Source organism: Doryrhamphus excisus, linkage group LG1 (genome assembly GCF_037039965.1).
Source record: "Doryrhamphus excisus strain RoL-2023G ecotype Guam linkage group LG1, RoL_Dexc_Guam_v1.1, whole genome shotgun sequence".
NCBI lineage: Eukaryota > Metazoa > Chordata > Actinopteri > Syngnathiformes > Syngnathidae > Doryrhamphus > Doryrhamphus excisus.
The window spans coordinates 13,129,138-13,156,459 of record NC_136357.1 but is presented as its reverse complement, the minus strand read 5'-3'; the positions used below and the strand labels follow the sequence as shown (position 1 = coordinate 13,156,459).

At 41.1% G+C, this 27,322-nt stretch overlaps 2 protein-coding genes across 5 annotated transcripts in view; one reads left to right on the top strand and one right to left on the bottom strand.

The window, feature by feature from the left end:
• Positions 1-2,737, top strand: part of arsa (arylsulfatase A) — a 4,719-nt gene extending 1,982 nt beyond the window's left edge. Inside the window, exons 5-8 of one of the 2 annotated variants that reach the window (XM_058075912.2) lie at positions 294-418; positions 493-620; positions 992-1,094; positions 1,184-2,737. In XM_058075912.2, coding sequence (XP_057931895.2) covers positions 294-418; positions 493-620; positions 992-1,094; positions 1,184-1,482 — 655 coding nt within the window. In that variant the 3' untranslated portion in view covers positions 1,483-2,737. Of the gene's footprint in view, positions 1-293; positions 419-492; positions 621-991; positions 1,108-1,183 lie in introns of both variants that reach the window. The other variant, XM_058075913.2, reaches the window with a different exon arrangement.
• mapk8ip2 (mitogen-activated protein kinase 8 interacting protein 2) lies at positions 1,999-27,322 on the bottom strand. Of its 3 annotated transcripts, XM_058075910.2 has the most exons (15): positions 27,251-27,322; positions 26,846-27,162; positions 15,931-16,036; positions 12,630-12,866; positions 12,464-12,542; positions 11,248-11,451; positions 8,840-11,054; positions 7,207-7,412; positions 6,934-7,009; positions 6,663-6,835; positions 6,476-6,585; positions 6,291-6,413; positions 5,575-5,645; positions 5,386-5,484; positions 1,999-4,982 (listed from the first exon to the last, which is right to left on the bottom strand). In XM_058075910.2, the coding sequence occupies exons 2-15, from the start codon at positions 26,908-26,910 to the stop codon at positions 4,910-4,912; spliced, it is 3,837 nt and encodes a 1,278-aa protein (XP_057931893.2). In that variant the 5' UTR covers positions 26,911-27,162; positions 27,251-27,322; the 3' UTR covers positions 1,999-4,909. The 3 variants fall into 3 exon arrangements, with proteins under 3 accessions (XP_057931893.2, XP_057931892.2, XP_057931894.2); XM_058075909.2 differs by having other exon boundaries at positions 26,846-27,313; XM_058075911.2 differs by having other exon boundaries at positions 2,000-4,982; positions 11,350-11,451; positions 26,846-27,313.

Genomic DNA, 27,322 nt, shown 5'->3' with positions numbered 1-27,322 from the left:
ACGTTTCAGATAATGAGGTTTGCGCAATTGGAAGTGAGCCCTGAAAGAAGTTTGGGATGGCTCAAAACTCTCAGTTTCAAAAGGCGGGGTAAAACTGCTTCTTTGTGATGTCACAGCAGGGCGGACTTCCTTATATGGTTCATAGTTAGGAAGCACTTTGCCACAGATGCGAGTGGAATACATTTTTTGAAACCTTCTGGAAAGAATGAATGACACTAACCAATGTTCCGCTGTACTGATGTTGTTATTCAAGTACAACTTTGTTTTTCTCCTCCATGTGTGTGTGTGGCCAGGCCTTCGTTAATGCGCATGTCACGTGGCGGTAATGCAGGTGCTCTGAAATGTGGCAAAGGTACTACATACGACGGCGGCATGAGAGAGCCAGCCATTGCCTTCTGGCCCGGCATGATTAAGCCAGGTGTGCTGCAAATATTACACCATATTTAAATACACGGAAAAGAGTCTCTATGACTTTCCTTATTGTGTTTCTAGGTGTGAGTCATGAGCTGGCCAGCACTCTGGACATCCTGCCCACCATCGCTCAGCTAGCTGGAGCGAAAGTGCCCCCGGTGGAGCTTGATGGTGTTGACATGACTGAAATCCTTCTCAATCATGGAAAGGTAGAAGCATCATCAGAAAAATGAAGTTGTAATTTTACAACCAAACAGGTAGTAGACATTTAAATGATAGTGGTACAAAAAAAAACTATTAGAGGAAAGAGAATGTAAACAAGAGCATTACAAGTGCAAAATCATAATTTCACAAGAAAATACTTGACATTTTACGGACTAAAGTCTGAACATTATCAGAAAATAATAATTTTGTGAGGGGGGAAAAAAGTCATATATGAGAGACTGAACCACTTGGTCTCCTATAATATAACAGCCACAGTCCAATTCGCATCGGGTCAAAAAACATTGGTATCGTGTGTCTGTCATCAACCTTGGTTGCACTATTACAACATTGGTTGTGTTGCTGCTGTGGTGTGCAGAGTCAAAGGGACACCATGATGTTCTATCCCACTGATGCTAGTGAAACATTTGGCCTGTTTGCCCTTCGATTGCGGAAGTACAAGGCTCACTTCTACACACAAGGTAACACGGACAGGTAGTCTTCTGTCAATGGCTAAACATAAGCAGGGTGTTGTGATTTTATTATTATTTTTTTTTATCTACTACGTTAGGTTCCATCCACAGCAGCACCACCCCAGACAAAGACTGCTCAGGGTTGGCACTCTTGAAGCCTCATGACCCCCCGCTCCTCTTTGACGTGGAGGCTGACCCCTCTGAGCATTACCCTCTCCTTCTAGATGACCACCCACACCTCCAAGAGCTGCTGGAGAAAATTAAGAGAGTCAAGGAGAAGTTTGAAAGCTCCATGCTGTTTGGAGAGAGTCAGATCTCAAAGGGAACTGATCCACAACTGGAGCCTTGTTGCAATCCACTGTGTAGTCCTAAACCGAGCTGCTGTCAGTGCCACTGACCTGCAGTGGATGGGTACTCTCATAGTCAAAATAATATGGTTGCAAGTGATGTGTAGTTGCTGCAAAAAATGGGATAATTTCACAAGAAATGTTTCAAGATAAATGTGCAATTTTTTGGAGAAAAATAAAATTCTGACATTACAAAAATGAAGTGATAATATGTGAATAAAGTAGCAAAAAGTAATCCTATAATTAGAAGAAGTCATAATTGTATGTGAATAAATAATGATTGAAGATGATTAAATTTTTATTTTAGGAAAATTACGAGAAAGACAAACATTTGGTCAGAACTTTATGGGAATAAAGTGATAAAAATTAATACATTGATTTCTGGTGACTACAGTAATATATGAATTAAATCATAATTTTACATGAATAATATTGTGATGATAATGAAGTGTTAATGTTAAAGTCTGAATTTTATATGAATAAACATTTTGTTGTGTTAAACAAATCTAACAAATCAAAACTATATTTTGTAATTTTACAGAAATAAATTCATGACAAAACAGTATAAGATTTTGGACATCAAGCATATATTTTATTTGTAAGACCAAATTCATTACAAGGCAGATTTTTTTAAATGCATTTTCATTTTTTTCCTTGAGTCCCCCCCTCCCCCTTTGAATTTGAAGTTTTTAAAGGTAAAAGATATGTTTGCTCAGTCACATACTGTACTGTATTCCTCTATAAGTATACAGAAATGTGTCAATGACATTGCATCAAAAGGGTGACAAACATATGGTATGGATCATAAATGGAGCGAAGCGTTGACAGAATTATGTCATAGCTAACTAATTATGTCCTTAAAATGCTGTTGCTGAAGCGTCTCCGCCCACCCAAAAATGCCACCTGTATGATATAATGATGGAAAACATAAGACAGCCAATGAAATTATTGCACATTACATACACATTAATGTGTTTTTTTTTTTTGTTTCTTTTTGTTGTTGGGTTGATCCTTTTTTTTCAATCAATGACATACTCAGTAGTTCAATAACAGACAGAAGAAAAGGGACACAGCACTACTTTGGAGTCTCTATTGTATATATACATGAGCTAAATGAGAGTGGAAATAAACTTTTTTCCTGCCACTACAGTAATATACAGTGTCTGAGGAGTGACAAAACAAAGCCTCTTTTTGTGTATAAGCTGTTAAATATACTGCAGCCCCGTACCGTTTATGTATATATGACTGATACTCAACCCCTTGCCACACTAAAAGCAATAAATAAACATGAGAGCGTGTGACGATCATACCTCAGAACTTCCACGTTTCCCCTCGTTTCAACTGCCAAAAAAAAAAGCTGCAGAACAGTCGTTGGAGTGTGAATATGGCTTTTCACTGTGCCTTAGCTTGCAGTCATCGTCAAGCATTTCCCTATGAGAGCTCTCTCTTGACGGAGTGCAACTATGACAAAATCATCAGTACAGTAGAAGTATTAGTGTCACACTGAAAAGGAAAAAAAGTCTATTGTACTTCGACCATGAAGACAAGAGCAAAGTTGTGTTTTCTTTAGAACTATATTTTATATTTTAACTATATTAACTAATATTTTAAACTTTTCTTACATTTTTATCTTTTTAGTCCTTAGTCTTTAGCTTTTAACTCCAGTGTTTCCTCAGGGGGGGTCCTCCACACTGGGGGCTGTGTCAGGTCTGCTGAGGGGGTGCAAGGGGGTATAAAGCACTTTGTGTTGCATGTCTCTGCAGGAAAAGTGCTCTACAAATAAAGTTGATTTGATTTGATTTAGAGAAAAAGGTTGTAATATTAAGAGTCATCAGTGTCACAAGATGCCGCAAGTTTAAAATGTGACAAGGTTTCTTGTTCACAAAAAACCCGTCTAATTAATTAATCACACAATAAGATGAAAATGAAATTGATCATTTTGCCGGTTTCAATACATCGCCGCATGAATGCGTGTCTGTTGTCCTCATCTCCCACCCTTAAACAGGCAGGAAGAGGGTACAATCTGTGCATTGGTTTCATCACACCTGCCACATTTGTTCCATAAAACAACGGCATGAACAGAGTGAGCCTTTTTGTCAGTCATATAGTCTATTTGTCCCAGTGGGTGGAGGCGGGGCCAGTAGGATACACACAGAGTGTAACGTAGTAGAAATTACATTTGTAGACAGCAATATATTGTCATATTTTTTCACCGTACTTTTCTGCAAAGTAGACCCATCTCGTGTATCATCTCGTGTATGAGTCTTTTTTTTTTTTAAGAAAAAAGTTGTAATTTCACCAAATTTATATGAAGAATCCGAAAACGGGTTATGCGAATAAATATTTATAATTGAACATTCCTGACACATAGTATATATAATATAATTATGTCAATATGTTGAATTAAATATTTTTAGGGAAAAGTGAAAATAAAATGAAATGAAATTCTATTACGAAATAGATCATAATCTTGCATGGAAAAAGTCAGAAGATTCCGTGACTAAAGGTCACATAAAGTGAATAAAGGTCACATAAAGTCACATTTTACGATGGAAAAAGGTCAAAATTCTGCAAGCATAAAATCTCATCTTGCATGAATAAAAATGATAATTTTCAAAGAATAAAGTGATATTATGGTCCTAACTGTAAGTGTTTTAACGCGTATTTAATGATATATGATAAATATATGAAGACACAAAAGCTCCTGGACCGGACCGGAGTGTTGCGTTTAGGTTCCTGTGGGAATTTCGTCAATCATTGTTAAAGTTACAACTGAACAAATGAAAAATGATTAAATAACATAATTGTTTTTTTTTCCTTTTTAGTGTGACCCGAACACCCCACAGTTGTTGACGAAAGTGAGTGAGTCTCACGTTTTCCTCGCCATTGAATGCCACCAACAAAACTACCGTTCCCATCAGATACTGTGAGTGATTCCTAATCTAGATGACGTTTGTTTGTTTGTCTACTTCCTATAGTACATCTATTTACATCACACGTACATGACACGGAAGTAAGCTCACTGTACTCTCTCTACTCTGCTGCCATGTCGAAACCAAGTCAGCCTTGAACATCGAAGAAATATTTACAAGGAGGCAGCGTTATCGTTGAACTGCTCGCCGTTCTGCGTTTGTGTTGCTGTATGTCGTAACCCTCTTAGCCATGCATTGGACTGTATCATCAGTAGTAAGGTCGCTCCTTTACAAGACGGAAGTGGAAAGTTGAAACTAAAACTGGTGCTCAGCGTCTTAGAATAGTGTCTTAGTCTTAGAAAAAAAAACATAAAAGAAACATTCAACTGTCCACTGAGATGGACATCAGACAGCGAGATGAAACGAAGAGCCCAGTCTCAGAGGGACAAAAGGAGAGATTTTTCCAAAAGAGAATGAAGAGCACACCCTTTTGCAGCGCCCTCTGGTGGCCAAGGTGGATGAGTGTAAGCACAGCGAGGCTGAAGAGGAGAAATGCAATGCCTCCTTACTCCAAGTAGATGTCCTCAGTGGGGCAGGCGTACTCCAAATGTTCCTGGTAATATTCCTGGAAGGCCCGTCTAAGGAAAGACATGAGAAATAAAAGAATATTTAGATTAGTAAAGTTAGCATCAAAGCCCTGGCAGATGGCTCTTGTAGCAAGACCAAAGTTATTTGTATCTACTGTCGCTGTGTTTGACTTATCACGGATTACATGGCCTGCCAGAGACTGGAGCAGGTATTGATAAGGTTTTTTTTTACAGTACTTGTGTGACAAGTAAGAATGTTATGTGTGGCGCCTTCAACAAGTTAACACAAGGGTTTTGTTGTTTTTAATGCTTAACTGTAACTTATTTTGACATGTAAAACATTGCTTGTAGAGTGAATAAATGCATCATGACACTGAATATTTTCTATTTCTATTATTTTCCTGTTATCAAGGTATAATATTGTTTATTATGTAACAGCAGCATGAAGACTCACCCAACACATTCTGCTACAGGTCGCATGGACTCTTGGGATACGAACACGTGGCAAGCAAATCTGTTCAGCATGGGGTGTTTCGTGATAAAGCCAAAGTAGCTGAGGGGGGGTGGGGGGATGCATCAACAAGAAAATCAATGGAACAAACCCTGAAAAGTACACATGGGGGTCAAAGGTATGTTTGATTACCAGTTGTTCTTCGGATGGCAACCGCAGAAGGAGATGTTCTTCATTTGGAAGAAGTGACTGCATCGGTCAAACTGTGGATGGAGTCAGGGACACGCGGACAAGGTGTTAAGATATCAATTAATTGCATTCATCACAACTTGTACCTCTTTCCTAAGATTCGGGCAACAATTTGGAAATTGGATCTGTACTTTTATGGCAGTATACTATCACTACACAGTGGCAGGCTTTATAGAAATGAGTGGTAGCATGTTTTTGAAATCTGGGAGGAAACCGGAGTACCCGGAGAAAACCCACACATGCACGGGGAGAACATGCAAACTCCACACAGAGATGGCAGAGGGTGGGATTGAAATCGGGTCTCCTAGCTGTGAGGTCTGCGCGCTAACCACTCGACCGCCGTGCCGCCCATTCCAAAAACATGCTAGGTTAATTGGTGACTCCAAATTGTCCATAGGTATGAATGAGTGTGAATGGTTGTTTGTCTATATGTGCCCTGTGATTGGCTGGCGACAGCTGGAATAGGCTCCAGCATACCCGTCAAGTTTTATTGTGGTTGTAGCTTGCATCGGTGCAGAACTAATCAAAATATGAACACAATCTCACATAGTAATAAACATATTGCTTAATGGATACTTCCTTTGCAGTGTCAATAAAACAGATTTTTTTCTCTTGTATTGGGTCTCAATAAATTGTGCAGGCAGGTGAGTTCTCCTTACCTCATCGAGACAGTCGTATTCATCCTCCAGGCTCATTATCAGCTTCACTCCTTGCAAGCTGATCTCCAACTCACACAGGGAGGGAGGCCGTACGTGCACGGTCCGTTTCCTGGATAGCGCAATCTAACAGAAGACCAAACATTGTCACGCCTGTTTTATGTTGTTGCATTGTAAAAAGTGCTAACCTTCTGCATGGCGGCACACAGGATGCCATTGCCTTGATGATGAGGTACCTCAACAGAACCCAAGAACTGAACATCAAAGGTCTCCATCCACGCCGGGTTACGTTTCATGGCTAAAGGACACAAACACACACGTGTTCCGTTATGACCTCCATCACACAGACAAGTCAATAACAGGCTCTCTACCCACCCAGCATCTCTTTAGACTGGCCAATGACTTCATGGGCGTAGAAGGCGGGGAAGATGCCCCTTTCTCCTGTCCGCATGTTATAGCCTCTGTACCAGTAGTCATCCTCTTCCTCCTCTACATACAGAGGATCATCCACATCCAACTCCAGCTCATCTGCATGTCTAGGAATGAATCTACAGGGAGCAACCATTTGATCAGAAAGCAGTTACTACTTAGCATCATTTCTTATTATCATTGTGGCATGATGCCAGAGTGAAATACTGTTTCTTACCTGTATACCGCCCTGTGCGTTTGATCCCTCTCCTCTCCATTGATGGTACACGAGAAAAGTCCAAAGGATTCAGTACCTACAAGACAAACAGACAGCGGTACCTCTACATTAGTGGGGTCTAATGGTTAAGCAAACAAACAAACTTGGTTGAAAACTACTAAGTAGATTCCATAGAATGGTCTGATACTTGTTCTGATAATGTTCACAGTGATAGCCAAGACAGTCCAGCCAATGATTAAAAACCAAATTGTCCAAGAATATGAATTTACTTACTGGAGGAGCGTGAGGTGCTGTTGACAAAGACATTTAGGAATTTCTTGGAAAATGGGATGTCTGCCTCGGGGGATGAGTCTTCAGAAGAACTGAGGAGCTCTGGCCTTCCCTCCCCATCTACGCAATAGTCCACCTGCCCCGTCTCCAGGGGCTCCTCATCACACAACGTGGAGAGCTCGCTGTCATCACTCAGAACTGATGTGCACCTGAGAAGATATAGTACATACATAGTACATACAAATTTTTACTTGATATATAGATACAGGGGGCTGCACGGCGGACGAGTGGTTAGCGTGCAGACCAGGGTTCAATTCCACCCTCGGCCATCTCTGTGTGGAGTTTGCATGTTCTCCCCGTGCATGCGTGGGTTTTCTCCCATATTCCAAAAACATGCTAGGTTAATTGGCGACTCCAAATTGTCCATATAGGTATGAATGTGAGTGTGAATGGTTGTTTGTCTATACGTATGTTTGTCTATATGTGCCCTGTGATTGGCTGGCCACCAGGGTGTACCCCGTCTCTTGCCCAAAGACAGCTGGGATAGGCTCCAGCACCCCCGCAGCCCTCGTGAGGATAAACGGTAGAGAATGAATGAATATAGATACAGTATGTAGGACTGCCAAAGTGCTTACACCACCTCCAAAGTTGGCATATTGGTGCGCCATTTTCACCTACTTGTTTTCGATTCATTGTAATTCGTCCCATAATGTCTTCAGTCTTCCTCTTGTACATACGTATATAATCAATACAATATCAATATCAATATACAGATACAATCAGTACGCTCAAAAGAAAGGTACGTACATGTTAAGACACAATCAATGTCCTGAATGGAAACGTCCTACTAACAGTGCAAGTACCCACAAAAAGTTGGGATTTTGAAATATTCCTGGACTACAATCACTAAGTCGCCATATATTATCATACTATGTCATGGTTTCTGTTCTGTCACTGTTCATGCAATCATGAGACATTTTTTACATTCCAGTACCTTAGCTTGCAGCTACGGATCTTTGCAGTCTGACATTACATAGTAGTAAAAATAAGTTCTCCCATTCTGTGTGGAAGTGGTAAGTTTTTGGCTTGGTAGATTGCGATGTTTAAAGTGAGGGCTGTCTCTTGTGTCACTACAGAGATCCGTAGTAATATAGCATATATATAAATAGCAATATAGTGTAAACAAAGCCAGCAGGATTGTCAGAGTGTGCGTCTATCTATGGCAGATTAATGTCAGATTGGCTGTCTTGTATCTCTATCAAGTCACAAACGTCAGGCAGAGAATGGATGGTAGGCTGATGTCCATCTTTTTTTTCATGTGATTGACCTCCATTCAGGAACCTTCCCAATTCTACCCGTGAATTATTATGTCTTATTATTGCTTATCATGTCTACTTTTTGCTCATACAAGTATAAAGGTGACTATAGGGGTGTTATTTAATGTCTACATGGCTCTAATAATGTTAAATAACACCCATTATAATAAACAGGTTTTACTATGTTCTAACAACAAAAGCATTCCATTTATTAATATTGAATCCTACTTCCCGGAAATTCACCTCTCAACCTATCGTCCCATCGTGAACAATAGTGGGCTATTAAGATTCTTATTCATAACATTATTCTGACATCCTACCTTCTGAGGCTGACTAGTTCCAGGGTCGTGTTCTCATCAACCACAAGTGTGTACTTCATAGAGTCATAGGCCAGTCCTTCGTCTACACTTGGCTGCTTTGGAGACAGGTCTTTCTCACAAGGTGGGAGATCACGGGCTGGGCAGGGATGATCCGGCACACAGGAATCAACAGGCGGTGACCTGTCCAGCTGCAAATCACTATCCCTGTGAGACTGCCTACTCAAGTCATCCAAGAACGGGTAAGAGTACTCATGTTCATCTTCTTCATCATTGTCCGTGGAATAGGTGAGGCTGAAGCAACGGTTGGTCTGAGCGGTGGGTATGTCCAGTGTCAGGCTGTGTTTGACCTCCGTGATGCGTTCAAGAGAGGCTGAGGAGCGACTACTTGTCCTGGGATCAGTCTCCCTCCCTGTGTCTTTGTCGCTGATGATGCTATCAGTAAGGCTCGGCGAGTCAAGGTCCTTCCTTCCCTCTAGCATCATTAAGTCATTATCGGGCTCTTTCTCTTCCTCTGGTCTCTTGGTGTTTTTGAATGATTTATCCGTAAAGTTCTTCACTTTGGTGGTACATGAGGAGTAATTGGTGGTTTCTCTTGAATTTTCTACACAGTGATCCAGTGGGGCAATTGTGTCCCCGGTAGAGTTGCTCATATAGAGGCAAGAGTTCATCCCGACACCTTTATTTGTAGTCTCCACCCTACTTCTCTCAATTTTTCTCAACAGCTCACCATCTGTCTCTTCATCCTCTAATCTATTAATTCCTGATTTCTTCCCTGGGTCATCCTCAGAAAAACTATCTCCATCACCAATGTCTGAGGACGGTGAAATGGTATCCGACACAGAAACCTCTCTTTTGAAGCAGTCTTCAGGACAGCTGATGGGGTATGAGCCTTCTGAGATCATCCTGTTGACCAGGTTGCTAAGCAACCAGGGTGAGTCAGAGTTCTCACTCAGGTCATCTTCGCTTTCTGACTCAGAATCCCCCTCACTAGTTTCATCATAATCATCTGCGGTGGGCATTACCCGGGGGCCCAATGGTAGGTAGAAGGAGCGTTTGAAGCTCTCGAGGCTGTGATCCGGTTCAATCTGGAGCACCATCTGTCTGGAGAGACTGTCCTCACACTGCTGGGCTGGTGGAAGAGTCTCATCTGGGTCGGCTTGGTGCTCGCAAGCCAGATCGTTGTCTCCATTCTGTAAGCCCATCAGAAATTGGCCGTCATCGTAGCATTCAGGAGGCAAAACAGGAGAGTCCACCGGGGATGGAGTGCCAATGGTTGGGGAAGGTAAAGGGGATGGAGAAGGCAGAGGAGACCCTTCTTTGAACGGGTCAGGTTGACCCAGAAAGAGAGATGCTTTCAGCCCCACAATTCCACTGTCCTGCTCTAATTCTGTATCCGGGTCCAGTTCCTGGTCTGATGTTGGTGAGCTGGCCTCCTCGATGGAGTTGGTGAGGTGAGAAGAGCGCCCACTGCTGCTCTCACTAGTAAGGTCAAGCTCTGTTTCTGAGATGGAGGAGATCATATTGGAGACCACAGGACCTCCACCGGCAAATTCTATGTCCACTTCTCCATCAAGCTCAGAGTCAGAACCTGGGGAGCTGAGTTCCTTGTCCTGGTCTGAAGTTACATAACCTTGCTGGTTCATGTCGGCAATCCCTGGGTCTGACGATGGAGAGGTCGAATCATTGGCTGCTGCTAATGGCGCCCCCATTGGCTGAGAATCTGAGATTTTGAGTTGGTCAAAAGCATCTGAGTGACCAGAGGATACATAGCTGGAGAAGGAAGCAGGATCAAAGGGTTCAATGGATGGGAACTCAATGTATGACGACTGATTCTCCTTGCACACCATGTCGTATGTCTCCTTGTGCATAAACTCAACTTCAAAGTCTTTATCTAGTTCGTCTTCTGACAAGGGGGTATCAGCGCCGTCTGTGGCTCCCAAGGGTGCAGTGGATGACAAGCAGTGACTGGTTCCATCCGGATCGAGATCGTTCCCCGCTTCCATGCCAGACTCACTGGTAATTGTGTACGTGTCTGTGGCAAGCCGGTTTGAGTGTTTGTGACTGTGGCCATTGTTGAGGTCATGGTCCACCTCTGTGTCCGAACACTGGGAGTGCTCATCTACAGATGGTACTCTAGTGGTCTGGATTAAAGGGTCGGTTTTTGGTTGGATATTGTCACCAGGGCAAGGACGGGACTTGAGTTGACCAAATGAGCCTGCGGAAACAGTAGAAAACAATAACTACATTAGCCTGACAATATTAGATGGAGTGTGGGATTATGCAGTAGGTGGTGTGGTGAGATTATATGGAGAGGGGTTTGATTGATTAGTTAGTCTGTTGAACGGATTAACATGGATGTAGATGGAATGACTTCGAAATTAGCTAGGCAGGCCTTTTTATTTTGTTACCGTATTCAAGCCTCTCTCGCCTGTTGCCCTCCATGTCACACAAGAGGGGCCTGTGAGGGGAAAGGGGGTTCCCACCCTCCCCTGCTTGTTTTTCTGGAGTACCTTGACTCTGTGAACCTGGTGGCTGGACTACTGAAGAGGCTGGGCATTGGCCTGTCACATGGTTGCCCTCCTCCAAGCACGAGTGGGTTGGAGTTGTGCGTCCTGGGAACATAATAGAAATTTGTAAGACTTCTTTGTAACCCTTGTTTATAGTATAATTCATAGTAGATACAGTGGAACCTTGGTTAGCGATGACAATTCTTAGCATACAATATGGTGTGCTTCATGTCGCATTGTTAATACACAGAGTGAGTCCAACTGTGTTCTTAATCTATTTTTCTTCCTTGTTAGCATCCCATTAGCTAGCTAAATAAAATGACAACCGGAACCAGATAGTAAAAATGTTAACATAAAACACGTTTTTATAGTTTTACATGCAGATAAATGACAAATGAAAGGGATAAATGAACACTTCAGGTTACTTTTGCCTTTACTGAAGACGTGACCGATCCCATAAACATGACATGATAGGGATATAAACCACAACAGTTTCCAGTTTTCAGTCAGGAAACAGAAATTGGGTCTTTAATAAAGGTATAAGTAACGTTCATGTTTGTTTGTTTTTTAAAATCATTTTCATTCATAATTTATATGAAATTGTTATTCATTTCAAATTATTTTCACCATAAAAAACCATAATTGTAAAATTATAAAAACTAGAGCAGATTAATAGAATTTACAGTTAACAGTCAGATCTTCTGGGACAAATTAATGATGCTAACCATTTATTGTCTATGTACATGTATATGTGAATGAAAAGTGTAGTGTAAGGTTTTTGCATTGGTTATTCTGTATTTTTTTGCTTATTTTTTTTTTTTAAATGTACACAATATATAATTTAATAATTTTTTTCTATTCACATGAATTGAGGTTTACTGCAATTGGCTGACAACCATTCCAGAGTGTACCCCGTCTCTCGCCCAAAGTCAGCTGGGATACCCCCACAACCTTAGTGAGGATAAGCGGTATAGAAAATGGATGGGTGGGTAAATTGAGGTTTATATATTTATATTCATTTTTCATCATGAATATGAATTGATTTCACATTTCTATTAGAAAGATTATTATTTAACTTGACACTGGCAAAAAAAAACAATCACAAAAAAAATGTCACCTTGTAAAGATGGGTTACGCAATGAGTCCTGCCAGCTTCCTTTCTTTGGCGACAGACTGCTGTTGTTGTTCAATGAATCCTAATGACAAAAATGCACATTCATGTTTTCAATATACCTTACATATACATTACATCGGGTGCATACACCGAAAACAAGCTCGCCTACCTGCGACACAGCTGCCGTGAGGTTCAGCGTTGTGGGTCTGCTCTTTAAGGTGCCCAGAGTCGGCGAGGGTGGAGGGGAAGCCGAGGGAGACGGGGGTGCATCGGGATCGTCCTCTTCCTCCTCCTCTTCATCATCCTCGTCTTCATCGTCATCATCAATCATTTCAAACTCCTGGAAGTCGTCCTGGAAAGAGCACACTGGGTGGTGCATGTCATTCTTCTCCAGAATTAGGGAATCCTAGGAGAGAGTGGATGGTAAAGTTAATATACTTTATGATTGCGGTGCTTATTGAAGTACCTTCATCTGATTGTATCCACTTTTAAGAAAGCCATCCCATCAACTGTATACTTCATTTTTTTTCCTTCAGCCTGCATAACAAAAGCACTTTAGCGTGCAACTCTGGAACAGATCAGTCTGTGTAGTGTGCTACGCGGCTGAAGCTGAACAATGAAGAAAAGAAAACGTGGGTGAAATAATACAAAGAGCCAGGAGGGTCGATGACATGAGAAGAGTGAATCAATCTGACATCACTCAGGTTTCACATGCTTTACTGGAAAGCAATGCACTAACTGAACAGACTACATTGCAGTGTATTTGTGTGGAGTCTTTATACAGTATTTACTTTCATGTTGACTTTCTGTAGGTTTAACGGACAGGTGTGCTATGATTGCTGGACATTACACCAGAAAAGATGCTGTGTGTTTCCATTAGATTACTTGTCCATACTGCACACAAGATGCCAGATCATCATACTCATGGGTGGGGTCCACTTCATAGATGTCGTCTCTGTATTGTCCATCTAAGTCTCTATTTTTAAGACGACATACACAAGGAGGAGTGATTCATCTGGCTCTGACTCTGCAGGACACAGCACTTTCTCTGCCTTTCACTGCATGTTGTCTTTTTAATGGACCAATCAATGCATACCCTCTCACATTACAATCCTGCTGACGTCGGGTTTATCTATGCTTTACACTCAATCACAGCCACAAGATTTTGTGCACAAATCCCTAGTTTGAGCTGGTGTTAGTGTGCTAATCATCTTCAAGTGTCACGTCCTCTGTCGTTGCAATGAAACCCATCATAAGGATATGTGAGCTCTATTTCAACATCCCTCATCTGCATTGGGAATGTGCTGGTGATCCAGATAATAGTAAGAATAAGAATAATCTTTGAACTATAAATAAGAACAGTGAGGCTGCAAGAATATCACATCAATAACACTCTCCACACCACACCCCAAGCTGAGAGAGAGAGGGCCACATGACTGTGCTGCCATTATCAGCCAAGCCTTCCTGGCGGTTGAACACTACAGATTCACCATAACTGACATGGCTGGCGCAAAACGACTCATTCACAGTCAAACTGATGGATAATTTTGATGGATGCTCAATCAGGGTTTTATGCTGCCGATTCCAATAATGATGATCAACCAATACCGATCACATGGATTAACTGTACATTTTTCAGTATGAAGAGTGCTATTGGCCTGGGCTGTCATCTAATTGGGAACAGTTAAGACAATTCCAAGGTCACCCGACTGCCGAATCATTGTTTCCTATATGAAAAAGTGTTTTTCAAAAATGTAAACAAATGGGTGTCCATTGTGTACCACCACTATAAAGGCCAGCGAGGTGCAAACACATCATTATTAACCAATGTTCTGCTTTCATCATTCATAAAACAGTATTTATTGTTTGTGTGTTGCTGTGAGTGCCTTTCACAGCTGCAGATTAAGACCTGAGCCTCCTGTGACAAAGTGTAATTCATCATGAAGGATCGGGATTGGGGTCAGAGGATAAGCCCATCGTCTAGATTGGCTCTACTCTCTCCAATAAAACACAAACAAACTGCCCAATGTGATCACATCCTCATCATCCATTGCAGAGTCAGCGCATGAATGAGCTGCAGGGTTTTAAGTGACAGTGAAAAAATCCAATCTGATATGTCATGTGCATGACATTTCCTGTCTCACCTTTGTTTTCCACCAACACAAATTGCCCTTGCACACATTGAGGGGATGCTGTGTATGTCACATCTACCTACTGTCAGCAGGATGAACCATTTGGGCTATGTTGCATTCCAAATTTGGGGCATTCAGCATCCCTGCTTATGTGTCTGATGTGTAGGACTGCATATTGTATTGCAGATAGAGGCTTATATTTTCCGGATGATGTTTATAACGATGTATGATGCATGAAGTATACTCAAGCTTTTGAAGTAACAATGGCCCAGATAATTCTTCTTCTAGTCTCACCTCGACAGGGGAGAGAGGCGGGATGAAGAAAGAGTCAAAGGGGACAAAATGAGGAGATAAGAAGGAGGAGGATATGATGGGTAAAGAGGATAAAGATTGAGGAGGTCAAAGAAGGGAGGAAGAAAGGAAAGGGAGGATTGTGTGAAGGAAAAAAGGAAGCTGAAGGAGGACAGATGAGGGGGGTTGTTAAAAAGGAGAGGAAAGGAAAGAAACAATCGTAGGGAGGCAAGGTGAGAAGGAGACAGCGACAAAGGGGAAAAGATAGATGAATGGGGAGATAAGGAGAAAGAACGAGACATGGGGGAAGATTATAGAAAGAGAAAGGCTAAGGTAAAAAGAGAGCAGAGGAGAAAGGTAATATGAGCAATAAGGGTGAATGGAAGGATGGAGAAATTGACAAAGGAGGTAAAGACAGAGAGTGGCGTCCTTCACTAGAAGCTACTGTAAAACGCAAATGGTCAGCTGCCCTCTGCTGCAGTCATGGCTCTCAGCCACAAACATAAAACATTTACATCCACGAAGAGAGACACAGAGGGAGCGAGCATGAGGATGATAGTTCTCAGAAATGGGCTAATTATGGCCAAGCTCAATTTGAACGTGGGACGATGCATCTAATGACTCAATTATATGCACATACACTTCCTCATAACACCACCATTAAGAGCACTTACAACTTGTGCATGCCAACAATTCAGAAGGTGTTCGATACAGTGCTATACAGAATGCATAATCATTAGTATTTCATCTATAATAATTGAACACCTACATCAGGATCTCTTGGTGTTAATACAAAAAACATAAACACTGCATACCTCATTTTGTGTTCACAGCAATTGTGAACACATGTGTATAATAATATATAAAAGAAAATATGGTGTTTCTGAAGCAAAAAAATAACAATTCCAGCAGCTGCTTGTCTAAAAAAAAAAACAATCTCAATTCTAACGTTGTTAACGTCTATCATTTTAGACTGATGCAACCCTAACCCCAACTATATTATGTTCACAATTTCAAGACCCCTAAAGAAGAAAGTGAGTGCCTTACCTTTTCATAAGGATCCGAGTCATAATTTAGTCCGATCCCGCAGTCGTCTGTGATTTCCGAGAGATCTTCATCATCAAACTCCTCCAAGCTTATGTCATGGGCTGGCCTACAAACACAGCAGACAAAGTACAAGATGAGTCACTCCTTCTTAATTGTACAGTACATTTGCAATGCGCTGCTTTAATCTGAATACTGTAGCAGGGAATTTCTCATCAATTTATGCCCACACACTCCGGAGACCAACTCTTACGCCTACCACCTCCATCTTCTCACAAAGCACTCATGCAATGCAACGTGTAATACTTCACCATATTCAGGTCAGTAGATGGCACTGTTTTACTTTCTTTTCTAATAAGTGTTTTATATTTAATATAGAGCAGTGAACCTATTGCAAAAAAATGTGTCTAAATGAAACCGTCTCATAATACCTTGGTGCATGGCGACACAGCAGGGCAACTTGTTCTAATACAGGGGTTAACTATTCCAGGACTTCCCAGTAGGGTTGTGAGCGATAGGAGCAGATGGACGGATTGAAAAGTGAGAAATACGGATCCATCCCTAGCACCCTATTCGACCGATAAGGATCAGCGATATATAAATAGATTAATCGATCGTATCGATTGAGTATCGCAGTGTGTCTCAAAGCCCGGGCTGCCGGCAAACTATTCTGGTGCATTCTCCGTACCTTGTTGAAGATGAGAATGGAAGTGAGCCCTGAAATAAGTTTGGGATTTCTTAAAACACTCAGTTTCAAAAGGCGTGGTGAAACTGCCACTTTGTGATGTCACAGAGAGCAGGACTTCCTTATATGGCCGTGTCTGTAAGCCAGATAAGCGCTCTGTTTTCCCCCAAGTTCTGCTCCACTGTCTACATGCTAGCAAAGTCACAGTTGTTTACAATTCCTACCAGTCCCACCATCAGGCACAAGTGGGTGGAGATTTTAATCTGTCAACGGCATTTCACACTGGACTGTTTTGTGAACATGGGCCAGTATGCAGCTGGACTACCCAACGCCTTTCCAAAGTTACTTGGTCACATGGACTGTGTTTGTTTTGTGTGAGTCATGGAGCAAAGGCGCTTAGCCATTTAGCCGTTTCCCACCACAATTAGTGACCACATTTGGTTACCGATGCTGTAGAAAACGCTAAAATGCTACACCTACTTACTATTGAGAAAAGTCTCGAAGTAACCTCTTTTCTTGACTGTCCAGTTTCTACTTCCGAATCAGGTTCGGGATCCAACACATATGGCTGTATGTTTTTAAAAAGATAAATTGCCGTTTATTATCAACTCCTATACTGTTTGTCAACTCCGATAGTTAGCGGGCACAAAACGGAAGTCTTTCTATGAACGCGGGAGTGTGACCAACCACAGCGGAGTGGGTGTGTCTGGAGGCAGGCTGTGGGTGGAATAAATTAAAACAGACTGTTTTCGCTGGAACCATGAAATCCAAAAAATACAGCTGAATAGGTGCAGATTCTGGAAGAACTATAAAGTTTTCTGTGCTAGTTATTGTGTGTAGCTGCTCTATAGGAGTCCTCAGTTCAAAGGGCCGAAAAATTAGCACAATAGGTAACCTTTAAGACTTTCTGTTTCATATTGATCCCATCAAACTAAAAGATGTTCATTCAGTAAGTCAGTGTCAAAAAATAAACACTTTTTGCCAGTGCCTTACAGCGGATTGGTAATATGATGTGGTCTTTTAAAAAAACACTACAAGTACGGCACTTTTAAAGAATTGGCTTCCTTATTTTATAATGTGGAATTAATGTCTACATCAATAAAAGTAACCGTAGGATTGTATTGAATTGTATTGTATCGTGCTATATCTTAATTGTATTTTTCGTACAATGCGCATATAGATTCTCTATCACGAACATAGTACTTCCCAGCTGTCCCGAAGGCTGCATCGCAACTAGTATTTGCGCAAAGAAACTGAGAAAATCTTTTGATCTACTTTGCTACATCTTTTGGGGGATAGCCGCAACATTGCTGTTTTATAATGACTCCTAGATGTTTTTGCTTGTTCACTGCAGTTTTCTTTCTTTGCACTACTTTTAGCCAACGTATGTACAGCAAAAGCTGTACAAGATAGAAACATAACATGAGCCCAAACAAGAGTTGATGACCTTGCATTCCCAAGTCAAGTTTATAAACTGCGTCATGTGTAATGACCCATGTCTCCCTCTTTGTGTCATTAGCCTTTAAGTCATTATGTGCAGCAAGCATTCATTTCCAAAGCAGCTGCCTTGCAATGTGTCAGAAGAAAAAATGCTGCATTGCAGTGCTTCTAATAGGGAAAAAAAAGGACACTCCACGCACTGTGCATGGATGCAAGCTTACATCGTACATAATGTCACCGCTCCCATGGAAAAAAAAATTGGGGCATCCTGATGCACCATAAAGTTATCTGATTTTATGACGTCACGGTAATCAGAGCGGTGTGACTGACAGATAAGATTGTAAGAAGAAGAAGATGCCTGTAGAACAAACTGAATCAAGGAATTCCAACAACGAGAATAGTCATTGTCATGGCGACCTTGCCTCACCTCACCTCACCTAAGCTTTCATGGCAGCATTTATAATCAAAGTTGTGCGAACTCTGCTAAATAAGTACTCTGCCAAAAAAAGGAGTGTTCTATGGTAGTAAATGCCCAAATGACGTAAACATCAAAATCAACATTGACCTCCTGCACTCACAGAACTCTCACATGTTAGTCATACAACATTTTTATTAAAGGGCTGGCGACACGATGATACATGGTTCTTTTATGTCCCGCACTTAACACCATGTTTGTCAGCCAGACCACCTGCTATGAAAGCATCGCAACACCTTCTAAGTACTTCCATGTACATGGATGGATGGACTCAAGCTCTGCCAACCCGTGGGCGTCTATTCGGGCTCTCCAGTACGCACAAAACTAAATGTCTCAACTGTCAATGGTGAATGCTTGAAGATGTGGCAGATCATAGCAATTCCCCAGACACAGTATGACTATGACATAATATGCCTTCTGGTGGCTGAGCGAACTCGAATCAAGTCGACAAAGGGCAGTAAGGGAGACACATCAGCTTGATTTCAGCACCGTTTCCTTCAGTTTTAATAGCATTGTCGTCAACAATTTGGTGTTTTTAAAAATTAATTAATTAATTAATGACCGCCGTTTCATGGTTGACTTTAGACTACAGTATTAGCAGTTATATGTAGTATTCTGGCTACTAGGTGTAGTAGTAATGTTACATTGATGAGACATGACATTAGATTTGATTACCTTCACACTGCATGGAGTCAGCCAAGGCAGATCCAGCATAATGAAAGAAAGTTCTCTCACTCCATGTGGAAGTGGTACATTTTTAGCTTCTTACTTTGTCCTTCTTCCCCACTACATTTGAAACACATTCTTAAATTTAGAATAAATCTATATATTTTTTTGTGTGTGTGTTTAATAGTGCCTCATTTGTACTTTCTTATTGTTTTTTTAGAGCCATACTGACCCCTTCAGCAAGTGTGCAGCTATGGATGTTCATCTTGTTACATTGTAGCTCGGGTCTTGGAGTAGATGCTAGCATTGAGCACCCCTTTGCTACACCGAGCGACTGGACATCCCGGCGGAAATACGAAGGAGGAGAGGCTGCACAGCGGGAGTGAACAGCGGAGAAGACGGAATAAAGGTTGTTGGATGACGACGGTATCATCCATGTTTACTGTCTGTCGTCACGGGGAACGTGAAATGGAAGCGCTAACGGCGCTAACCTGGCTACAGAGAGACTACCGTGAGTGCAGCATGATTGCACTGAAAATGGAAAATTATACATTTTCTATACTTATTTAAAAAAGAAAATATACTATTTTATTTCAGGGGCTGTTTTTCTGTAAGATTGAACACATATTTGGATTTGACTTTAAAATATTGGGATATACTATATAGTATCTTGATATTCAACCTAACATAAGTTTTGCTCCATATCACCCAGCCCTTTCTCATATACATCAGAACAGTCATTTTGAGCTTCCTGCACACACCATCATCATAGAAAACACATAAAGACATGAATATGATGCCACTTTCAAGTTAAAGGTGATCATTCAACATTTGCTCAAATCTGCCAGTTGATCCTGACAGCAGTGTCAAAAGTCCACGATCGCCAATGAGCATGATTACAGCACAAGCTCAAAGGCAAGGACGTGAACCAGTATCACAAAAGGAATTGTTTGGTTGTTGGTTGTTTGGTCTCTTATGAATTCTGTCTCTGCAGGTAATTTCCTGTCTTCTCTGTTGATCCTATTAAGTGACGTGTTTGGGCGCCATTTTGTTTTTCTTCCCAACTGCTTAACATTGTTATCTTGCCTTTCTGGTGACAGGATTGTGCACCGTCCCACCTTCATTGTAGACATATCAGTCAGTCCACTTTGTTATTATCACTTTTAATAGTGAGTCCACAGATTGTACTCTGTTCTCTGCAAAAACATCACATCTCATGTATTCCCCCTAAATGAAGTGTGACACGTTGCATACAAAGTCACACAAGTCAGCACATCAGTGTTTCCTTGATGCAGGCCACATTGCTGCAGAGGCACACCCTGATCTGCTGCTACCATACAAGCTATTTTTCATCTAGCATCTCCTCCCCCATGTGATCTGCTTCTGTTCGTCTAATTTGCAGGCATTTTTATTTAATCTCGCATCTATCAAGTCACACTCAGCAATGATCAAATTCAGGCTTGAACACAGCAAATGCTGTGCATTTTCCAAATGCTGATGCCATTACTGAAAATACACCAGTCAATTAGAAAGCTGCACAAATAAGGAAAGTCATGTCTGTTTATTACACAATACAAAATACACATTGTTTTTGCTCACATCTTTCATGAACCAAACAACTTTTGTATGTATACAAAAGGCCTATTCATCTAAGATATTGTCACTGTATCTATCTGTATTAGTCAGTAGACCATCTTTGCCAAATGAATCCATCAACTTTGGAGAAAAGCTGCATCATGAGAACAGGGCAGCTATGAGGGGCTGCACGGCGGACGAGTGGTTAGCGAGCAGACCTCACAGCAAGGAGACCCAAGTTCAATCCCACCCGGGGACTCCGGTTTCCTCCCACATTCCAAAAATATACTAGGTTAATTGGTGACTCCAAATTGTCCAAATTGTCCATAGGTATGAATGCGAGTGTGAATGGTTGTTTGTCTATATGTGCCCTGTGATTGGCTGGCGACCAGTCCAGGGTGTACCCCGCCACTCGCCCGAAGACTGCTGGGATAGGCTCCCCCACAACCCTTGTGAGGATAAGTGGTAGAAAACGAATGAATGAATGGAGGTGGTGGTGTGCAAGGCATTAATGGAAGCGCGCATTAAGTGTTTTAGGCACACCTTGCATCCAGTGAAGTGGCATGTGACTGCTTTTGCCATCAGAGTTAAACAGCTGCTTAACTTAGAGTCACCAATTAACGTGCATGCTTTTGGAACAACACGCTAACCAACATGCCCAAGCAGAGAATCGAACCCTGGTCTTCCCGATCTCCTCTCTGTGTAGCCAACATGCTAACCACTCGACCACAGTCCACATCAACAAAAGGGAAGTATCCACAGAGCAGGTGAACAGCAGTGAGCTCAATCTCCCTATCACCATGCAATGCATGTCTGAAAGCTGTAAAAAGCCTCCACAATGCAACCCAGCCCAACATAGCAAAGAAAGTAGTGTTTGGAAACAATCCTTGCTCACCTTGCTGCACCACACCTTACTGGCAAAACATGCATGGGTGTCCAAATTGTGGCACAGAGGCCGTTTGTGGAACATGGTTCAATGCAGAAATAAAATAAACATAATATCAGCGAAGGTGAAAAACAGAGCAAAAAGCTATAATGTAGCTACAAAAAGCTAAACTGTTGATACTAACAGCAACACAAATAAAAACTACTAACTATAAAACACAAAGATGTGTCATTAATTGTGTTTATATGTATAATGTCTAGTATGTATATGTTATTATACAGTAAATATTTTTATTGTAAATGTCAAAGAACAGACATATATAGACAAAGACAAATAAATAAGGAAAAGGAGTGAGCTGAATTATTATTATTTACCATTATGATGATACAGTTGGTTTATTTGGTCTAAAAAATGTCTACAACAATATCTTTGAGCGTCAATTTGTGGGACAATAAACCTTTCAAAACACACCTGTATTGTTTTGTGAAGTTTGTTTGTCCAGTCATATTTTTTCATTGTGCTTTTTTCTTAAAATTAATGCTAAAATAAAAATAAATAAATATTTTTGTCTTGTCTCGTCTTACATACCCAATCCCGTGCATGGTTTTGTCTCGTGAGACCCCAATAAATCAATAATACTCCATTTGAAAGGTGGCACTCTGCTCCACTGTGACGTCATGTTTAAAGAGTCAAGGACATTCGTTTATTTTGTGAGTCATTTAGGCAAGATTAATTTCACGCCACAAATATACACACCTACACACGCAAGCACACATTTCAACCTTCTGTTATGGCTTATCCAAACTGTGTAACGACGATGGAGATAAAATTGAATATATATTTTTTTGCTTAACCTCAATAGGAAAATAAGCCATCCAACTAAAAATTCCAAAAAAGAAGAGTAATTTTCAGGTTGTTTTTTTTTTTTACCATGAAATCTACATATTTGAAAATGTAGCTTCCATAGCTCAAGACCAACAACTTTAGAATGTAATAAATCTCTGATTGTATTTTTTTGATAACACTGATATACTGAAGCTATCCAATAAAAACAAAAATGCTTCTTACCATAAGAGCGACTTCTGATGCTGCATGGTTTTGCATCGTATTCCATATCTTTCTTTCTTTTCGCCATCTTTGTCAAAAGGGTTTGCTGTGCAGAATTAGCTATGTATGACTATTTGATTAAAGTAGATTACCGCATTATTCAGTAATAATCACGTTTTGGTGTCTGACCCGGAAAATATAGGAAGGACAGCTGGCATTGATGGGTGGAAAAATTAAAATGCATAGGTACTGTAAGTTTTATATTTTGAATGCTATTTTTAACACTCTGACTTCTGTTTAGTTTAATGTTTTAATGTTTTAGTTTAATGTCAACAATATTATAAAATTTAAAAAAATTAAGTTTAATGTTTTAATGTTTTAGTTTAATGTCAACAATATTATAAAATTTGAAAAAATTAAGTTTAAGTTAAGAAATGTCTGAGAGCCAGCTGCGCTCATCAAAAAAGGTTCCCTATCCCTGCCCTATAAAAAAAAAAAACATAATTGTGGTATGCTACAGTTTATAAAGATGTCTACTTCAGGGTCTACTAGGGTGTACTTAACCCAAACGTAAGGTGCACGGTATTATCAGGTGCATGCTAAAACATGCGGTCTACAAAACAAAAGGGCAACAGAAACAAAACAGTGAGTTTAGTTTAACTTTATTCTACTGTTTACAATACACTCACCATATTTTTAAATTAATCTTCTCCCACAAAACTGTGCACCTGTCAGCCAATTTACCACTGCGTCTGTGCCAAGAATAGACTAGATCGGAGCTGGTGAGCTTTCAGCGCACCTTTGACACATTGTTTTGTCACAAAATTATCACTGCACCAAGCTGAAAATGTGGACACCTCCCCTGGTGCGCCGTGTATAAACGTGCTTCCTGTTTTCACTTAGAACCTGCACTTCATGATTACATTAGAATGGTGACGATATCCTCATTGAGACTGAGTCACGCACGCAACCACACTAGCATGCTAAACGAAGGTCGCGCCAAGCTTCGCCAGTGTTTATCACCATTTCAACCTGTTTAGTTGTTGAGGAGACGGTTCGGTGATTACAGTAAGAACTGTCCGCCAAGTAAATACTTCCCCACACAAACGTTCGTTATCCTCACATTGATAGCATTTCATTCAGCTTATGTATCAAAGTCCGCCACAGCGCACAACTCAGCTTGTTTACGTTTATCATTTATACCGGTATAAGTCATTTTCTTATCATTGGAAGAATCTATATAATCGGTATATTAAAAATATCGCCCCAACCTAGTGTTATGTAAAGCAGATTGCACTGCATGTGCATGTTTTTGTCTTCATTTGTCAAGAGACACACAGAAGGTAGAACTAGAAATGTATCTTGCTTTATGTTGCACATACTAAAACGTTCTGTCTAAGGTTAGGTTTGACACATGTGAGGATCTGTGACAATGGTGTTATTAGTGATGGGATTGAAGAGCAGCATGGACTGATTTCATTGTACTCCGAGGTCACTGGTCACCATGCAAAAAGCCAGTTGCATTGATTGCCTGAGATAAAGCTGTGGCGTGTAACTAAATCCCTCAAAAGCGCACAATGTGGATATCAAATCCTTTGGGATGCTTCATGCTAATGTAATTGCATGATTGCGTATGAGATGTAGAATTTGGATGATCGGTTGACATTTTGGTTTCTTTTTTGCAGTTCTTCATCTGTGATTCAAGCGTCTGTTTTGCTGTTGTAAATATAGACATATTTATCCCCCAAGGTCAAATGTAAGGTGTTTAGGGAGCATATTTAAATCAATATGAGCAAAATCAATATGCACATATGCAAATCAATCACCGTATGTTATCACTTTGAGAGGTATTATTTCACTGTGAACTATAAGATAATGACATCATGTGACAAGACCTATTTTATTTCAGCGTCATTCACAGATGGAAGCGTGCATACCTGGCGCCTAATTTCGCTACAAAGACTCAACAAGATGCTTGTTTGCTGTCAGCATTTTTTACCTGAGGATTGCAGCACACATCTTGTGCTGGAAGACACAGCCACCCCAAGGTGAGGGGACATCGTACACGTTGTCGCTGTATCTATGCTGCTGTTGTTGACTTTTAACTACCATAAGTATGTGTATCAATGTGCCAAGAAAAGAGGTTTGGGTAGTGTTTTAAATCATCAAAATACAGCAAGATACTACAACTATTACATGTTATCATCAGTGTACGTGTTGTGCATGATCAGAGCATGTATATATATATTTTTAGATTCATAGTAGAAATAGCTGTACCCCAATGACAGCATTGTAAGTTTGCTGAAATTAACTTGTTTTCTTGCATTATAATGCACAGAAAAGGGAAAGAAATATGCGTTCATGTTTCACATGAGGATTGTGAATGATGATAACAAAATTCCAAAGAAAGTTCAGTTCCCCTTTAACTTTGACAGCAAACAGTACGTTTAATATTTTGCTTGTAAATGTGCACATGCGTCACACTGAGTGCTGTTTATATTTGTATATCTTATATATTAAAAATAACTCTTGTTTGTCTCGTTATACTTTTTACCATTTTCAACAAAGAAATAATGATGTAATGATGAAATATAATGAAATATAAGCTGACTTCTGAACCAATGCAGACAAAAAAAGGGTGAAAATTTTACCAAAAATGCACCCCAACTGTGTTGCCTGTGCTGTTATTTTTCTGACATACACACCAAATGGTGGTCGAGTGGTTAGCGCGCAGACCTCACAGCTAGGAGACCAGGGTTCAATTCCACCCTCAGCCATCTCTGTGTGGAGTTTGCATGTTCTCCCCGTGGATGCGTGGGTTTTCTCCGTGTATTCCGGTTTCCTCCCACATTCCAAAAACATGCTAGGTTAATTGGCGACTCCAAATTGTCCATAGGTATGAATGTGAGTGTGAATGGTTGTTTGTCTATATGTGCCCTGTGATTGGCTGGCGACCAGTCCAGGGTGTACCCCGCCTCTTGCACGAAGACAGCTGGGATAGGCTCCAGCACCCCCGCGACTCTCGTGAGGATAAGCGGTAGAAAATGAATGAATGAATGAATGAATGGTTGGTTATCAAACAAAAGGCAGTTTTGGTCCCCTGTAGTTTTTACCATCCAAAAACAATGTTAAGCTATATTAAAAGGACACATGTCAAGTACTAGCATACTAGGACCAAACTGACAAAAACCAGTCGCCCTACCCCCCCACATTTGAAATTAAAATTTGGTCCATTCGGCCGCGTGGTGCGGTGTGGAGCAGCTAACATTAGCCCTGTGCTGCTGTTTGTTGTCACTTCTCATCGCTCTCTTCTTACCTCTCAGACAGTCCATCCAATAAAGAAATAAGGTTTGAACATATGGGAACATATGGGCTGGGTTTAGGGTGGGGTGGGGGTTGTTTTAAGGGGTTTAGTGTATGTACAGCGGCCTAGAATTTGGTGCTGCGCCTTTGCAGAGGGTGTCCTGTATTGTTGAATTATTGAAATGCCTCTCAAAAACTGAACATTATGACCTTTGTATGACTTGGGACTTTTATTTGGATCTCATTAGATTTTGCTAATGGTATGTACAATTTGTAAGCAACTTTAAAAGCCCCTTGGAACCTTAAAGGACCCTTTCCTGATATTGCTAAGACAGACCTCATTTGTGGGCAAGTGTTGTGGAAACGTTCCCCATGCCCTATACATGCACTGATGCTGCACGTCATTGAGCAAGCAGCAGACTCACAGGCTGCACTTGCAGCTACAAAGATGAAGAGGTTATGCTTTGTGTGCCACAGCATCATATGGCAGAATTAAATCACCTCTTAGCATCAGCCTGTATGGGTGCCAGTCAAGATCTGGGCGTGGGCCTCTTTGACACTGAGGATGCGCAAGGCACAACAGCAGCACTAACAACACCATCTCTTCCAGGCATTTATTTCTATTCAAAACCAGTAGAGCACATCCGCTCTCCAATCCAAACATGCTATTCCTAGCAGTAGCGGTAGCAGCAACAGGCCTGCTTGTTTTTTTTTTTTTGTTTTTTTTTTATTTACATTTTTTTAAATTAGGAATACAGACATATATACCGCGTCTTTTATGTTATGTCCACGCTAATGATGCGCAATTACGTCCCCCAACACTTACAATAGCAGCTCTTACCTGCAGCCTGGAGGGGAGAGGGAGTGGAAAGTGGAGAGGGAAAACATCTCAGCCCGGTCCGCCATCTTCTCCGCCGCCAAATGACTCAGAGTCACTGCAGACAATCACGGAGGGGAAGAGCAGTCCATTCACGGCAAGGACGGCGCAGTGGATGATGTTGGGTGTTTTTTTTTCTCTCCCTCCCCCCCACACACACACGCACGGAATTTTTGATCGTGGACCAGCACCACCTCTCCACGCTGGCCAGATCAGACAAGCCTGTCAAGCACCATCGAGTCCTGCAGATGGAGGAGGGTGGCTGTCTCGGTTCAGATCATCTGAAGAGAGACAAGGGAAAAAAAATAATTTAGTCGCCCAAAATGTCCAACGGGGTATCCCTAGCCGAGGATGCTGCGTGTGACATACAACAGAAGCTGGCAGGCAGCAGTGCGGAGACAGAGCGAGGGAGGATAGCGTCATTTATCCCGAGTGGGATGC